Here is a 17,650-nt window from a genome sequence, read left to right as displayed (position 1 = left end):
AAGTCACGAACTTGTAACCTCTGTATTATTATTTCTGTAAAAAGAAATATAGTTTATGGAACGTCAGTTACATTATGTCACAACTGTAATTTGCCATGAGGGCATTTTATGTAAATTAAATTTATTGTGTTTATATACGTAATATTACGTATTGATGATGAATGAAGGGTTGATAAAACGTTAAGTTGCTTCCAAGTAACTTGCAAAGTTTTTATTCAGCAAGCTATTTCGAGAAAGCCAGCGATACCCAGAAGTTGTCGGTATGAATATTTTTTATACGATTCATTAGCTTGTTTATGTCCACACGGGAAAAGGCAATAATCGAAGGAACAAAGCACCGAGAAGATACTAACGAGATTCGAACGCATCAATTCAAACAAACGTCGAGCCTGTATATTGCCATTATTAAAACCCATCTGTTTTACCTTGCAGATTTGGAAGATGGTTTGTGTCTCCGTGTCATTAACAGTATTAGCAATTGCTTCGCTCTTCGCTTGCCTACCCTCTTTCCGTAAGGCTATCACAACTTTCCAATCAAAACAATTCCTCAAGTGTTTGAAGAAGACAAGGAGATAATGTCCTGCATTTCGTTTTTGACATTCATTTTAACCGTCAGTTGTCTCACCTGTGTCCCCGTAGTTATCCGCAAATGCTTCACGAAGCAAGATAAACTTCCTTCGAAATTATCAACATGTAAGAGCCAATGCTGCCCTCTCAAAAGAGAGGCTTCCCTTAAAGCAAATAAAAATAAATAGTAAAATAGTAGTGTTATTCTATAATTATACTACATACAGGAAAAATTACATTTACACGATATCTAAATCGAGATCAATCCGATAAGTCGAGCAAATTGGTTTTTGGAATTCGAACTATGGGACGTGGGAAGAGTTCCTATTTAAATGAAAAAAATATCTGGACTTATCAGGTTAAACCGCTCACCCCTCTAAATATTCTAAGTAGGTAAGATTAATCATGGTTGAAGTTCGAAACATTATGACTTTCTGAATAGTTCAGGTGGCATTTTTTTGAATTTGACTACAGACAACTGCAGGTTATGTGCGAAACTAGTAGATTGTGTCACAAGGGAGCAAAATGTCAAGTTTGAGCATTTTCATTCCAACTTGTACCTACTTTAACCCTTTTCCAGGCATAGTACGATTTATCGACCACATAGGCCCCATTAAAATTTCAACTTTAGCATTCTGATTTAAGGTTAATATTAAATAACACTTTCAGGAAATGTTAGGTACTTGTCTTCAAATGAATCATCAAAGCTGGATTAATTGGAATATAATTGGATTTTTTGGGAAAACCTTGTAGATTGGTGCGGCCTGGAAAAGGGTTGAAGCGCGACTTAAGTCGTGTTTAAGTAAAGTCTAACCGTCACATTCCTGACCAAATATATGGGGATTGATATTGACCGTCAGTTTTGTAACGATTGCTAACCGGCCGTTAATGGTACACAGGTGACAATGCCCATTTACGGCGAGAGCGAACATTTAAGCGTAGTGAGGGATTCAAATTTTAACGCCCAAGGTGGAAATAATTTTGCTGCCATGTGACACATAGTTTTACATCACCTATGAGGAAATTATTATTTCTTAAAATATTATAATGTAACGTAATTGATTATAAAGAAATTGTAATGTACATACTACATATTTTCATATTCCATTGTGTTAACACACTGGCATTGAAATGTCCTAGAACAAACTACTACCTGCCTTAAAAACTCTTGATGTGAATATAACAGCAAACGCTAACTAACATAGAAAAGTTTAAAAAAAGAAGGCAAACGTTCACGAACATATGTAGAGATCAATAAATTTAAGATTGAGCAGCGATATTACGGGGCTTAGCGACATAAAGTGACGTGTGACAATCGTGTATACATAGATAACGCCAAACTTTATTTAAATAATGTATAAAAATATTAGAAATAATCAAGTGACTTTTTGTTCTTACCTCAATACATTTTTACTTTTCGATTGGCGTCTGTCGATAAGCATTAGTCATGCTGGTAATGTTCCGGTAGACCTGGTACGTTTAAAATAATAGCCATCAACAATCTTTAACGAGTCTCAGGAGGTGTGCATTGTTTTTTGCTCTGTTTCAGTTTTTGCTTGTAGCTCGAAAACGGTACAGTCACGTCTGAAAATATCTAAAAATATACGAAAAAGGTGCCAAAATTATGTATACACTACCTTAATACATGGGCAATAAAGTCGTGTATACATATTTTAGTCACTTTTTTCGTACCGATATTTTCAGACGTGACCGTACGTCCGACGGAAATTTTGCTCTAATAATGATGAAAATTGATATCTTAGCATCCTAAAAGTTGATATGAATTCGTAGTCAAAGTTAGCATAATAAATAAATAAAATAATAAATATTATATGGCATTATTACACAAATTGACTAAGTCCCACAGTAAGCTCATTAAGGCTTGTGTTGTGCTCCAAAACTAAGCAAACTCAGGAACAAAATATATCTGTGTTCATCACACAAATGGATGCCTTTACCAGGGTTTGAACCCGGGATCATCGGCTTTATAGGTAGGGACACTAAGTAGTAAGTACCCAACCGACCAGGCCGGTCGTCAAAGTTGTAATAAATGGCCGTCTTTTTGAGTTTCTTTATTTTTGGAATGTTCATGTTAAAAACCGAAAACGCCTATTCACCAATGCCTGATCCACCAAACCTTGCTGGTAGTGCCATTGTAATTGATTGTATGGTAAGTATATATACATCGACTACAAAAATAAATGTGACGCGTGCTCTGCTGGTAAAAACGGCCCATACAAAAAGCCCGGGGCCAATGACGTTACAGGCCCGACAGACTGCGCCAGATAGTATGGAAGACATCGTGATAAATAGGATTTTCGTTACTTTCTCCGTATAGCCTCTTAAGGCCCAGCCATAGAAATGAAAAATCCAAAATTTGCCACTGGAATTTGAACCTATAGTGCACGGAATACAGTTGATTTTATTTTGTTTGAAAATTGCACGAAACAAAACAAATGCAACTCTGTCCTAATTGAATATGATTTAAATTTCATCGAACTGAATAAGTCCTATAGGTAGGACCTTGGGCCTTACGAGGATATAATGCGTTTAAGCAAAGAGAATTTGAAATAGAGGTGGATTGTCAAAGAAAATTTTGTAGCCACAGTAAATATACTGCCATCTTTCGATACATGATTAAAACTTTTCACCAAACGCCATTAGCTTTGATCCTTTCCTTATTCTTTCACTGATGTGTTAAAGTTGTTAAATACCAAAAAGTTGCGCCATCTTACCGGGCATCGGCCAAAGGTTGTGGCGCCATCGCGCCTTAGTGTGGCCTTTGATCTATTATTAGATTCAAATTCTCTTTGGTTTAAGTATAAATTGTCATACATTTTTTTATCATTAAAAGATAAGGAATCTAATAAATGTGTTTAATATATGTATATTTCAAGAAAAAATCCTATGCTAACATTTTACGTTTTTAAGCTCAAATATAAATAATTGTGGGTTACACAATTTTGCATTAATCTGGTATTGATAAACGTGTTTAATGAACAATCATATATTATGATTGTTCATTAAACACGTTCATAATAAAATATTTTTTATGTACGCCCATTGCTCAAATCCCCTTACCGACTTAAGATTGGCGGTAATAGTAGTATATTTTTAAATACCAATCTAAATTTCAGCTAACGCTCACCTCCCATACAAAAAATAAATTAAGATCGGTGAACCCTTGCGACGCCATGTTACCGTAGAGAGACAAGAATATGGCATCCTTGGATTGCGTCAGCATACTTCAAAAAAAAAATGTTTTCATTATTGAGTTGGTTTAATAGGGCTACAATGTGGCATATCATAACACTTAATGGCTTGCAGTAGGAGATCAAGGCAGAGAAAAAGTGTTCTTGCGTCGTGTCCCAATAAGTTATGTGAACGACCGGCAGGAAATTAAATTCACAAGTTTTTACGTGCTACTCTGATACTATGTATGAACATTTCTCTAAACAGATGCCACTTTTTTACTTGTGTAATTTTCTGTTTTTATTGTTCCTACTCAGAATCAGGGGCCCAACACAGGAAAAGTGTCACAAAAGTTTCCATACATTATTTGTACTTTCTTTTGTGTTACCACGATAAAAGCATATGAAATTGTGGTATTCAAAGCTCGTGAATCTGAATATATTATTTCTACTCCTTAACTTACAGACAATTCACCAATTAATAAAAGATATAAAATTGGTTCAGGAACCGTGAGCAGTATCAGCCATGCGCATTAAGTAAATTATATACAATTATTTTATTAGTGAGTTTTCATTTATTTACTATACACCCTACAATTAGAATAGTTCCGTAATATATCAATACAATTTGTTTTATCCATCAATGACAAGCATAGAGTTACAATAATATAGAGATGAAATGGGGGAGGGGAGGGAAAAGGCTATGTTTGTTTGCCTCGCTTTTTTTATTCCCCGCCGTAAATTTATGGTGGGTAATAAATAACCCGACCAAATTACGTACGAATAGGTCGTTTTTGGTATGTTGTCAGGAATGTTAAAACGTGTTTTTAATTTTGTCGTATTGAGTATGGTCTGTCCCTTACGGGCGCACGCGTCTAGCTCATCTGTAGGATTCTACCATCTATGGTGACAAATGACAAGTGTCCAATTGAATGTCATCATTATGGAGTGTGGAATTAAAAGGAGTGAAATCTCTTATGGTAGAACTGCAAAAGTGTCCGGCTGTCAGCTATAAATAATAGTTCCAAATATCTCCAGAGTAGCGCTAGAGTAGTTAAGAACATAGGCGTTATTGACGGAGTGACGTGCGCTGTCTATGATTTGATTTTTTTTCAAGCATTCTAGGTATTGTAGCGCCACCTATTTAAGGTTTTTTGATGTCACTTTTTGGTACATGGAGATTCCATTCCTTACCTCCACCTTCCATAGTCATTATCTCCAGTCTGGTTACTTCTGAAAAATCGTATCTCGCTCAAGTGTAACTCTTTTCATTATTACGAAGTCCTCTCTTAATCGTTAAAGAGGTTTTGGCTGTACTTAATTATATGTTGTAAGGTGACGATGATATAAATGAGTTAAATTTATATTTAGGTAACAAAAAAGGAAAAAATAGGAAATGTGATGGTTTTACTTAAATATGATGGTGAACGATTTATTAAAATTTACTAAGTGTGTAGGGTTCAGCCTCAAGAATAATAAATTCCCATTTGCGAGTTCCTGTAATTGGCTCTGTATTAGTATCTAAAACGTTTAATGTATTTTTTATAGCTGTTGGAATTCCTTGTATAAATAAATAAATAAATAAAATCAGCCTGTATATTTATAATTTGAAAATGTTGAAATCCCCAACTTTTTAAAATCCATTAAAGCCACTTTCTATGGGTTACCTACTTGTGTGGAATTAACGTAATAGAAAACCGAAAATGGTAGGAAAATAAAGGACACCTTTTCTCCTAGCAGTGCTCGTGATTCTGAGTAAGAATAACCATTGGGTATCATAAGAACATATGAACCAAAGAGCATATAATCACTACGTTTTAAGAGACGGGACTTCCATACTAGCGAGTGGAATCCGTTTGTTTCGCAAATCATTACCAAAATGTACGACAAAGAACTGTCAAAGAACCATAGTACCAACATAAGCAATTTAAATAGTGTAGTACGCTACACGCTTGCGTTTCTTATCGATATCGATAAAATGGGGAGGGTTGAAATATAGACTCTTGTCTACAAATTTTGTACTCGAAATCAAGTTAGGATCGAGTCCACATTTAAGTTGTATGTTATATAGTGGATAGTTCTATGAGTGGACTAATACGTAGTCGAGCTTAATGTGGACCCGATTTTTTTTTATAAAACCTTGTTGTTCTTCACCACTAGGAAGGATCAAAGTAGCACTTTTCTTCCCTACTAGGAGGGATCACTTTTTTTTCCTCTTTTTGCATACTTCTTAGGTTAAATTATTTAATTTAATTACCATTAATTAAATTTATTTAATTTATTTATTTTTTATTTGTACTATAATAATTTCCTCATAGGTGATGTGAAAAGCAGTATGTAAATTTATCACCTGGTAGCAAAAATATTTCCAATTGGCTCGCTTGCCACATATTTCACACTTAGTAAACCGTTTTCTCGGTGGCATTGTAACAAACTCGTTCTTTACTCTGATCACGGTTCACTATTCGATATATATCGATTCGATTCGATTCGATATTTTCATTAAATAATAAATAAAATAATAAAGAAATTGGACGAAATACCCGAACAAAACATTGAAGCCTTCATAACACACAAAACAATTAGGCTGACAGTTGACTTGATGTAAACTTGACAGAATAAATAGCACTGACGTTTTATTTTTCTTCGTTGGCAAAGATTTGCGAAACAAGTTCCATACAAAACTTATTTTGTTCCTAGTTGCGTCAGCCTGATATGAACTTACGACAATAAAAACTCCAAGAGCTTGCCTCATAGAGTAATTGGGTATTTTTTTGTTCAATCAATCACATGTCAGATTTGTGAAAAGGCGTAAATTTTATTACGGCAACTGTATGAAAATGACATGGGGAAGAACAGCACCACCTTTCAGCCTGGCAATGTCGGGTTTCTTGAAGCCTATTAACACCACTAATGTATAATGTATGCTATTAGTATGCATGGTTACGACACTGTTCTGCCTTCACTTCGTGTTATTGTTCCACAAAAGAGTTTCCTAAATTAGTCATAGGTGCTAATTATGGAGGTTATTTGACGAAAATCTGCATTATAAGATGGGTTCAGTCCACTGTGCATGGATTAATCCCATGATAGGTATAGTTCATAAGTTATGATATAGAATCACTCACACTCGAGTTATTAGGGCGAAATTTGGAGCAGCTTCAAAAAATACTATTTGGGCTTCTGTTATTACCAATAAGCTTACGTCTATCTCATAATGCGGCTCTGTTCCATAATGACCATGACTAAAAAACTCTTCCGTAATCTGCTATCTTTGATGTTTGGTGACAAAAAGAAAAAGGAAAATTCAAAATTAGAACTATCACTTCAATGTTATTCACGATCCGTCAACTTTTGTATTGAAAATTCGCTGTCTAATATAATAATGTCATGAAATTATAGTAAAACGTGCTTTGATCGCAAGACTATCCACAGCGATCAACACTAAGTAAGCGCGTCTTTGGGAAGAATCCTTGTAAGTATAAATGAATTCATACTTGTACTTATATCAACTGAACCTCTATCTACCATAAGTAGGTATCCCTGTAACTTGTAAGAGGAAGTCTGTCTATGTAACAACAATTTCGTAGTTCGTTGAATGTGCGGATTTGAGAAATTTAATTGAGCAAATACTTTTAATTCATACTTTACTCATTTTGCGTTTATAAATTGCTGTGCACCCAAACTGCTGTCAATGTAGTCAAGGTACAAGTGGTAAAAATATTTAACTCTCACTAATTATGCTATTCGTCATATCTTACTTGTTTACATTTTATTCCTCGGAGGTGTAGGCCAGTCTTTAACTTATGATACTTGCAATAAAAATAAAAGCAACTTTAAGCAAGCATATTTACAAGGTCCGGTTATTATAGTTTGTGCTGTTGAGTGATAATATCTGAGGAATTGAAGAACTGTTCCGGTTAATCCGGACATTTGTCAGATAAGCTCCATTTCTTTATTCGTTTCGATTATGAACCGTATTAAGCATGAATTCGGGCATATTTTTATATGGGAATAACAATTTTACGCTCGATCAAATGCATGGTACTAATCTACTGAGCTAGCACATAATTGTGACCCGCATACTTATGTTAATTTATTTTGTTCCAGATGCAGTTACTCATGTCACACTATTACCCAGGAGCTGCATGATTTGCCTGTCACTACTTACGGTGATTGGGGCTACTGCGTTCATCCTGTGCGTGCCGTTATACACTAGGGGCCTACTCCAGCGCAAGTGCTCGTGCTCGGCTGTTCCGATTTGTCCTGACTGCGGCATGCCTTACTAAAAACCCAGACGCGCTTACTACAAACGTTCAAATGCTCTGTATTACGTACGCGACCGCAGTCGCGGCCGCGGTTATTGTAGCTTGTGGTCCGGTCGTTTGTGATAGACTTATGAAATGTTTTTTTCCAAGCGGAGGTAAATCTAAATAGACTTGTGTCATAAGTAATTTAATAAAAAAAACCGTGAATACATGCATTTTTAATAGTACAATATCCTTGTTAATAAGACACTTCAGTTTGTTGAGCTATACACATCAAAATTTTACAACGGAAATCTGCGTTTTTATATCCTTGCGAAAATGCTAGAAAGCCTGTTTTGGATATTCAATGACTTATCTTAAAATTTTAACCATGTTACCAAAACTCTGCTTCCTAGCGTTTCAATACAGAAAGATAACAAGAGTAGCCTTTTAGGCGACAATCTGTGGGTTATTCTTACTAGTTAGCGCCAAATTGTTACTAGTGTTAACTACTGGTTTTTTTTTTTCACTTTTACCAGTGGTAACTAAACACTTGTCAAAGGTGGGAAAAATATGTTGATGGTAACAACTTGGTGGTAACTAGTGGGAATAATCCTAATCTGTTAACGTTTTTGTAGGTCGGTCGCTGCAGCATGCAGCTGCATACCTATTATTTATGACGTCATTTTTGTAGTTTAAACAACAAAAGTTATGACCTATTTCAAATTGATGACAAATTGTAGGAAAAATAAGTATTAACCCTTTCCAGGCTGCACTAATATACAAAGTTTTCCCCAAAAATCGAAATATATTCCAAATAACCCAGCTTTGTTGATTCATATGAATGCAGCTCACATTACCACAAAGTGCAATTTAATTTGAACCTTAAGACGAAAGTGGAGCACCCGCGCAAAATCGCCTTTTCATACAAACGTAGTCCTTGATTGCCTCTCTGGATATTACGATTATTGAAAATATTTTGATGTCATATATCAACCACAGCTAGCCCCTACATCGATTTTTTTATTTATGGAATCTGTTTTTCACACATATAAATTTTTACAATAATCATAAAATCGAAATTAGTCAAACGTAGAGGCATAGTAATGGTTAATATATATCAAATTATGTAAAAATATTTTCCATAATATCCAAATCCAGAGAGGAAAATGGGGACTACTTTTGCATGGAGCAACAGTAGCAACAACAAATTATACACCTAAACCTTCTTCACTCTATTGATTGATGAAAACCGCATGAAAATCCGTTCAGTAGTTTCTGAGTTTATCGCGAACATACATATACACAGACAGACGCGGTCAGGACTTTGTTTTATAAGGTGTGGTGATTCTAACCACTGTTTTGTCATGTGCATGAAACCAACATCTAAGTATAAGAGAACTATGTACCGGTTATTAGATTTAGAAATAAAATGATGAAACTACTGATTGACAAAAGTTATTACAGTGTAAAAGATCATCGAAGGCCATCATCGCTCGATACGATGCCGCCATACCTTTGGCCTTTGATCTGTTAGATGGCGCCACTTTTTGATATGTAACAAATATAACACGTATCAGTGAAATAATAAGGATCAAAGTTAAATAGCGTTCTAAAAGTTTTAATCATGTGTCAAAAGATGGCATCAAATTTACTGTGGCTACAAAGTTTTCTTTGACAATCCACCTATATTTCAAATTCTCTTTGATATCGATATATAATACCTTATATAAAGTGATTAAAACATCATCTACTGATCATACGCAGATTTTAAAACAAAATGTGTCTGCTCTATGAACAATAATTATCAGCTTGTGTCCATGTAAGTATTAAGTACTTACGGGAGTTATATACGAGAACGATTATTGAGTTGAGATATGTGGTGCGAGTAGATCTCCATATGATTAAAAGAAATGAAAATGATATAATTTTATATCGCCGACTGTACTTTTCCTTCAAAGACATCTACTACTTATCTAGACGATTCTAACGACCCCAAACTCAATGAAATTGCGTCATTTTATCACAGAGTCCCTATGGCCACCTCCGGTCTCTCGGTGAAGTCCAGACCGATCAGCTCGATGTCATTAAATATTACATCGTCGTCGATCATTCATTAGTAGGTATACCAAATTATGTAGCTCAATCAAAAACCAATAAGTGTAGTCAAGAAGTGGTTTTTAATTTTTCAAGCTAACTTTCATTTAACAAAAGGAACAGCTTTTATTTAAAAAGCTTGTACAACATTTTATTGTATTATTTATTTGTACTTGAAATCTACCTCTTTCTTGTAGAAATACCCAATTTTAAGTGCTATGTATGAAGCTTAATTTTCTGATTAAACCCGAATAAAACAGTACTCCTTTTATATTAACCTAGTTATGTCGTAAAATCATTCCTTATATGCAACCTCTTACGTCCACAGGAAAGGAAACTTTTGTTTTAAATCAATGTATGACCCATGAATATCCTTTTAATTAGGTATTATAACTTTATAGAACGTATTATTCACAGAGATTATCGGCTGATCTTGCACCATAGATCATAATACGTTTGGCTGACCGCTGCGCGTTCTTTCCTATCTTGAAAACGGCTGATCGCATGAAAAAAATATGTTTGAACATGTATAGTTTGTTCAATTTTTAACTGGATAAAAACAACATTGGAGCTAAAGAAACTTTGATATTCCCGAAAAACTGACTTTTATGACATTTAAACTTAAATAACTTCAGACGCGCAAATATATATGCGCCTTCATTTTTTATCAGAGACATGTCAGTCGCTTCGCTTGACAGACAGATGAAGTGTGCGAAAGAGAAGCCATGACGTATATGAACAAGCCATAAATGCGAAAGAGGCAGACTACATTATGAGAAAACGTAACCAATTTTGAGTTCGAAGGCGGCCGAGGCGGCCAAAATCATATTGCCGTATTTTTTAACGTGAAAAATATAAGAGAATCAAATAGAAAAATATATATTAAGTAATTTAGTGACGATGGTGTCATGTTGTGTGCCGGGTTGTAGTGTTTCAGGGCCAAAAAACCCAGGAAAATACTAATTTCACAGGTAATTATGATATTCCTAGCGAAATTTTCGTAACGATATTTTATCAAATTGACAGCATAAAAAGTGTAAAAAACCAATTTATACAGTTCATAATAAGTTTTTCTTCAATTGTGTGTTAATATTTCATCATATTAGTCAATAATTTAGAATATTTTGTGTAAAAACCTAAACTGTTACTTTACGCTAGGGCTTGACAAAATGTTCATATGTCTGCATCGATAACTTGTCGGTATATTAGTAGGTATGGAATTAGTTGTTCACAAGATATCATTAAGATATTACCTTTATAACTGACTTAAAATAATAACGATTGTTATAATACCTTTTTTGAAGGTGCACATGTTTAGCGATAAATTTAAACTTCACTTTCCAACACAGTACTTACATTTTAACCACTTTTCCACGGCTTTGCCGCCAACACAAGGAAACACAAGACAGCGTATACTTGTACACAGCGTATACACACCCAACCCAACTTGTCAGCAGGATAAGGCGCGAAATTCAAATTTTCTTTAGTAAGTCAACTCTTTGCGAACACATTTTCAAACAACTTCAACTTTATAATTTTCAACATTTTCAAACACATTTGAAAAAGTAGTCGATAAAGCAGTTAAACATCGATAGATTATTAATATGTTGTAACATGACATCACTATTTTTGTGCGCACATAGACAATTTACGCACACACTTGCATTTCATTTTTGGTCACACTTTCGAAGTTTGACAGTCGTTCTATACTATCCTATTTCTATGTTTTTTATGACAATATGACGTTTATGGTGTTGCTGTGACACTTTTCCGTTGCCAATTTGGTACAGAGTTAGCTTATATGTAGTGTATTTCTTTAGGTGCCATATAACAAAATGTAAGCAAACCACAATAAGGTATTTAATCAAATACCAGTAGGGCTAAGATGGTCGGCTCTTTATCATTTGTCACCATGGCTGTCACGTTCTAACAAGTATGTAAGCGCGAAAGTGACGGGTATAGTGACAAGTGATAAAAATGGAACCATGCTGCCACCGCAGACCTTATTGTAGTTTGTTTACATTTCGTTACCAAACAAATACACTTGCCCAATAGGGCAAAAATATTCTTCTAGTCAATTTATTTAACTCGACGTGTGAAAACTTATAGAAGTTGTACTGTTTTAAAATATTACTTACTTACTCAACGTAACAATGAAGCTGCTATTATCGAGCTATTTTGCTAATAGGAATATCGGGATGATTTAATTAATCAATAAGTAGTAATTTAGTTTTCTATTACCTAGTTCGCCCTAGTAAAGAACCTAAAACAAGACGAAATATTTAGCCATTAGAAAGTACATGAAACATAACACGATAAAATGATAGAGGTTAAAGCCAGAATGACGAGAGACAGATCCAGGCAGTTTTCTTTGTGATGATTGAGTACCTGAAAATGTGAAAACACATTGTTCACATATATTTAACTATCTAACGAAATAAACTTATAAAACTTAGACGGACCATGCCTCTATTACGAATATAAAATTATGTGCGTGTGTGAAAATAGTTTGTCAACACATATAACCTTGATTCTTTCTTGTTGCAGATTTGTATCCGCTGAACAGCTGAAGCGAAGAATGGCATGAATGATTAACCTGAAAGCCATGCTGACTGCTGCAGATTATATAACGGTGGCACTGCTGACTAGTGCTGTAATGTTTTTATATTGTATGCCCCTCGTTCAATGTTCTTTTTATGTACGAAATTATACGTTTCACTTAAGAAATGGAGAAATAAATTCACGTTAAATTAGATTCAGACAACAATTTACGTTAAATAGGTCTATATCTATTTCATCTTCCCCGTCAAACCGTTTATACCCTCTGCTGAAATTATTCCGAATTTAGAGAATAGTAAACTTTGAATGTTTAAATTAAAGGAAAAATAGAAAACAATCCCCGCTTCCGGCAAGACTCGAACTTGCAACGTCTCGGAAGTTCGTGTCTTGCGGTGCGGTAGATTTTTCAATTTATCCTTTAATATATATATTTTTTGTATGGCTTGCAGACTTAATTGGCAAGCTTTGAGTTGGGATATTTGATTTCTTGTATTGGCCCGTATTTTTTTTAATTCCTCGATGGAGCTTAGGCTGACAAAAAAATTACTTTTAGAATATCCCCAACAGTAAAAATGTATTGGAGATAAATCTGGGTCGTGAGGTTTCCGGCGATTATTGTCCAAACTGCTGAAATAGCATCATTGGAGGGGGTGACAAGTTACCCCTTCCTCTTGATACCAAGTAGGTCGGTTAGTAGAGTAGCTCACCAAACGAAGCCCAAAAATTGCCATTCAGGGGAAATAATTAGTGTATTAGCGAATTTTGGCATAGTTGTAGATAAAAGTGACTTACACAACATACTGGAAATACTGTTAGATGCGAGCGGTGCTAAAGGGTAGGGGGGGCTCTTAAAGGTCCTGTTTTTTAATTTTTCGTAAGTAACTCGTAAACGGTGGCCCATAGCAGAAAATGTTATAATCTATATAACATTGCCTTCAAAAAAGCATGATCTGCTATTAAATCCCCAATGGCTATTCTTTCTTTTGACATACCCTGCATTTTCCACTCCCACTAAAACAAACATAACGGCCGATTCAAATGTTGACTTATTTTTGGACCACCTACATTTGAGATACTGTCGAGATATGTATCTGGACAGTATCTATCTATTCCCTTTGGAAAAGTACTTATTCGATGTCGATACATAATCGAATGTCGATGTCGAGCACGAATGGAATGAATGAGCGAATGAAAATTATTTATGTAGGTATCTTTGTATCACATTAACTACAAGTAATAAAATGGTGGCTCTGACCGTATACCTATACCAGAGAGCCTACAGCAAACCACATTCGACGTGCTGCCTCCCTGTTACACTTACGTACGAATTTACAAGTATCATAGAGAGGCAACACGTCGAATGTGGTTCCTGGTCCCTCATACTCGTCCCTCAGGAGTCACTCATACTCGTACAATGAAAGTTTCGTTCATTCCATTCGTGCCAGCTTTCGTGTATCAACCTGAACTTTCGGTGCGTTATTTCAACGCTACTAGTGATGCTGACTGTATACTCTATAAAAATGTTTGAAGTATAGCAATATACAATCTTAATAGTGGAACTGTGGAAGTAGGTAATTTAAAAACATAACCGATTATTTTATGCAGTGTCTTATTTTGACAAATTTTATTTCAGGCGGTATTAGGCAGATCCTATGTTCCCGCTGCTTCCGCAATTCTCCAGCTTGGTGGTCGCTGTTCACGATCGGAGTAGTCGTGTGTATTGTCTGCTCTCCGCTGGCCAAAAAAACATGCAGTTGCCCTTATTTACCGGTCTGTCCCGACTGTGGATTACCTTATTAATCATCGCGGTATATCTTTTCGATTATCATGTGTCAGTATCAAATTAATATTTCAAATATTCCATTTCGATGTAAATGCCATAATGTCATGAACACCAAAATTGCCATGAATTATAATATGTTCTATAAATGATGTGTTTTTTTTTTGTATTTCACTATTTTATGTAGGCCATCAAAATCATTTGTCATACGGAAAATAAAACTAATCTTTCATTATTACTCATCTGGGTCAAACTCAAAACTTTTGGGTATGTCTACAGGAAAGACGTGAATATGTTCACTATGGTAAACATTTTGAGTTTGACCCATCTTACGTGGAAAATGTCTATTTGTTTTTTAGGTAGTTACTTGTGGTAATGGCTCTGTGAGCTATAGACCATGAGAAACCCTTTATGGCTCCGCAATAAAAATAAAAAAACTAATTGGACAAACATAGTCCATGAACAAATACGAAAAAAACGTCATCTAAGCTTAAATCGCCTATTTTTTGTTAACTTAAACACCCTCCTTAAGTATTGATCGTAGAGTAAAAACAAAATGACCAAATTTGTAGGAAATTTTTTGAAGAAATTTTTGTCTGAAGTTTGTCTGATATTATAATACTATTTGTACAGATATTCGAGATATGTATGAGCAAAAACTGAAAAAGGTGCCTTCAACCCCTCGTATAGCCTCAGCACACGCTCCACCCTCGAGGACTTTTAGTATGTTCATCTGGACACCACAAGGTATAACTGTACCTATTCACAAAACTACACGAATTATTTCTCCTGATTTTATCAATTTTCTTGGGCGTGAGGCGTGACAACCTTTTTAGCGCAAAAATACGGCAGGTAAATAATTGAACGAGTTTTAGAATTTCACACCTGCTTATTATGCTTGGTAAGAATAGATTAAGTGTCCGTCTAAGCTAACTTTGCACCTATTTGAACTGAACAATGCGAGGGAGTATAATTATCATTATAAACGTCATATTTTCATAGAATTATGTCATATGTCAGTCAATAATGATGACATTGCCACACTTTTTCATTGCAAATGCCATCTTGGTACAACTTTCGTGTATATCACTATATACATTTTAGTCTTGATATAAAATGACAGACGTAAATCAGGAAACATGTTTATTCTATACTAAAACATACACCATAATATCACTTGACTGAATCCTTGTCTAACTAATCTAACGTATAAATTGAGCAATACGCTATGTCACCCAAAGAAAGTATGCACAAACTTGCTTGTATTTGCAGCTAACATAAAAACAACAGTAACAGCTACAGCAATGACAGTTAAATCAGTAATCATATATATTTTTCTCAAAAATCCAAATTTCGCCAAAGTCGTTTTACCCGGTTAAAAAATAGGTCGCGAAGTGCGTAGTTTATGGTCAATCAAAAATTAAAAAGTTAAAAACATTGCAGTCTCGATTTTAGGACTTATTTGTCGATTTCCAAACTTTTTAAAAGTTGAAATGACCATATTAAAAATGAAGGCATAGGTCCATTAAACAGCCAAAGAGATAATCAGTACAGTACAGTATTTTAATGTTGGTGGTTTAAGACCGATATCAAATGTTTTTTGGAACCCGGTTCCGATCCCTGGTTGGTACCGCGACTAATTTAACTGTTTCAAGTAGGTTGGTTTATTTTCGGCAACAAAATACATTTCTATTTTTGAATAAACAAAAATTGAAAGGCGGCAAAGCAAATCTTTTCAATTGCTTTTAGTTTTCTGTGAAAATATATACGTAAGAACGTTGATTGTGTAAACTGTTTCTATTATATTTATATTTCTTGCACCATTTTTGAGAAAAGCACTATATTTGACTCGGCTAGAAGCTACTTGCTGAACTCGATTTATTAAACGTGGATACCCAAGGTAGTCTGTTTAAAACGAATCCTCAGCCAGCAAATACTTACTTCCGAACATCACTCGAAATGAATAAATCGAAAAAGTTACATTAGGTTCTAATTTGTGCATATTTCTGACGGTGACTGAACAACATAAGTTGTCAACATTGGCTTCACCACTAACACTAATGCATTCGAAGTGAAATAAATAAATAACAACATTTATATGACACTTAAATTAGTTATTGACTAAATTTCCATGTATACTACGTCCGTTCTTTACTTCTGAAATGTTTCTCCGGGGTCACAATTGTGACCGTTTCTTTCTTCATTCTTCTGTTTGATTGTCCTAAGATCGCCTCGTCTAATTTTTGGATAGTGGCTGACTGAGTAGGATATTCGCCTACAAGTCTTGCGACGGACGTTGGTCTGACAATTTGAACTTTTTCGTTATTAACCATTGCCATTTCTGTATTTATCTTTTCTGCGCTAGTTCTTTCTATGCTAGATCTGTAAAATCTTTTGACAGGCGGTGAATTTTCAGCCTCTCTTAAAATAGTAGAATCTATTTTATCTAAAGTTTCAACTTCATCTGTCAGTTTCTCCTGTCTGACACCAGTGGTATTTAATTCCTCCACAGTTTTAATTTCTTGTTTAACTATTTCTATGGACGGTGTACTTTTAACAGGCTTAATCGTGGTAGGAGTAATTGTAGTAGGCGATGTAAAAGGTTTAACTGTTGTTGAACTACTTCTTCTTAGAGACATTTTTCTTTTATACTTTCTCTCAGTAGATTCGGAAGAAGTGATTTTAACGTTTTCTGCTGAAGTATCATTTCTGTTAACATTTATATCGGCATTAACGGTAACTAATCGGAATTCTGAGCTGGTTTGTTCGTTTGATTGTCTATTAATTGGTGATCGAGGTTTATTTATTCTAGGGCCATTAGTGTTATTTGATGGCTTATAGTTTCGTGTTCCTCTGTAAACTGGAGCTGTTTCATTATTGGATCGATGGTTACTTCTTTCATCAACAAAAGGCTGTGGAGTTATAATTTGTATAGCGTTAGGATTATTTCCAGCCTCTATTTGTGCATTTTGATTATGATTCTGATTCTCTAAAATAGTTATTGCTTCTTTAACGCCCTCTACGTCTTCAGGATTGGTTGAGTGACCTGTAACGTAAATAAAAAAATTTAAGAACAAATGTTAGGGTTATGTGAAGGATATGATGGAAATATTCGCTGTCAACGGGTAAATCTCGGTAGCTTAGTTGGTAGGGCGGCGGGTTGGTATCCCATAGTCGCAAGTAAGAGCCTCGAGTAAGTGAGTTTTTTC

General features: G+C 34.9%; 1 protein-coding gene and 1 long non-coding RNA gene across 4 annotated transcripts in view; one reads left to right on the top strand and one right to left on the bottom strand.

Moving 5' to 3' along the window:
* The first annotated feature begins 78 nt into the window (after window positions 1-78).
* On the top strand, window positions 79-9,450 carry LOC133534447 (uncharacterized). Its single transcript, XR_009802033.1, has 3 exons — window positions 79-260; window positions 433-7,233; window positions 7,869-9,450. It is a non-coding gene; the product is annotated as an uncharacterized LOC133534447 (long non-coding RNA).
* Window positions 9,451-15,571: 6,121 nt separating this feature from the next.
* The window catches only part of LOC133534446 (uncharacterized), a 46,263-nt gene continuing 44,184 nt past the window's right edge, over window positions 15,572-17,650 (bottom strand). For all 3 annotated transcript variants that reach the window (XM_061873566.1, XM_061873568.1, XM_061873567.1), the window contains one exon: window positions 15,572-17,487. In XM_061873566.1, the coding sequence (XP_061729550.1) occupies window positions 16,580-17,487 (908 nt within the window). In that variant the 3' untranslated portion in view covers window positions 15,572-16,579. The remainder of the gene's footprint in view (window positions 17,488-17,650) is intronic.

Source organism: Cydia pomonella, chromosome 2 (genome assembly GCF_033807575.1).
Source record: "Cydia pomonella isolate Wapato2018A chromosome 2, ilCydPomo1, whole genome shotgun sequence".
In the NCBI taxonomy this organism is placed as follows: Eukaryota; Metazoa; Arthropoda; class Insecta; order Lepidoptera; family Tortricidae; genus Cydia; species Cydia pomonella.
The sequence above is the reverse complement of the archived record's forward strand: the minus strand, read 5'-3'. Positions and strand labels throughout refer to the sequence as shown.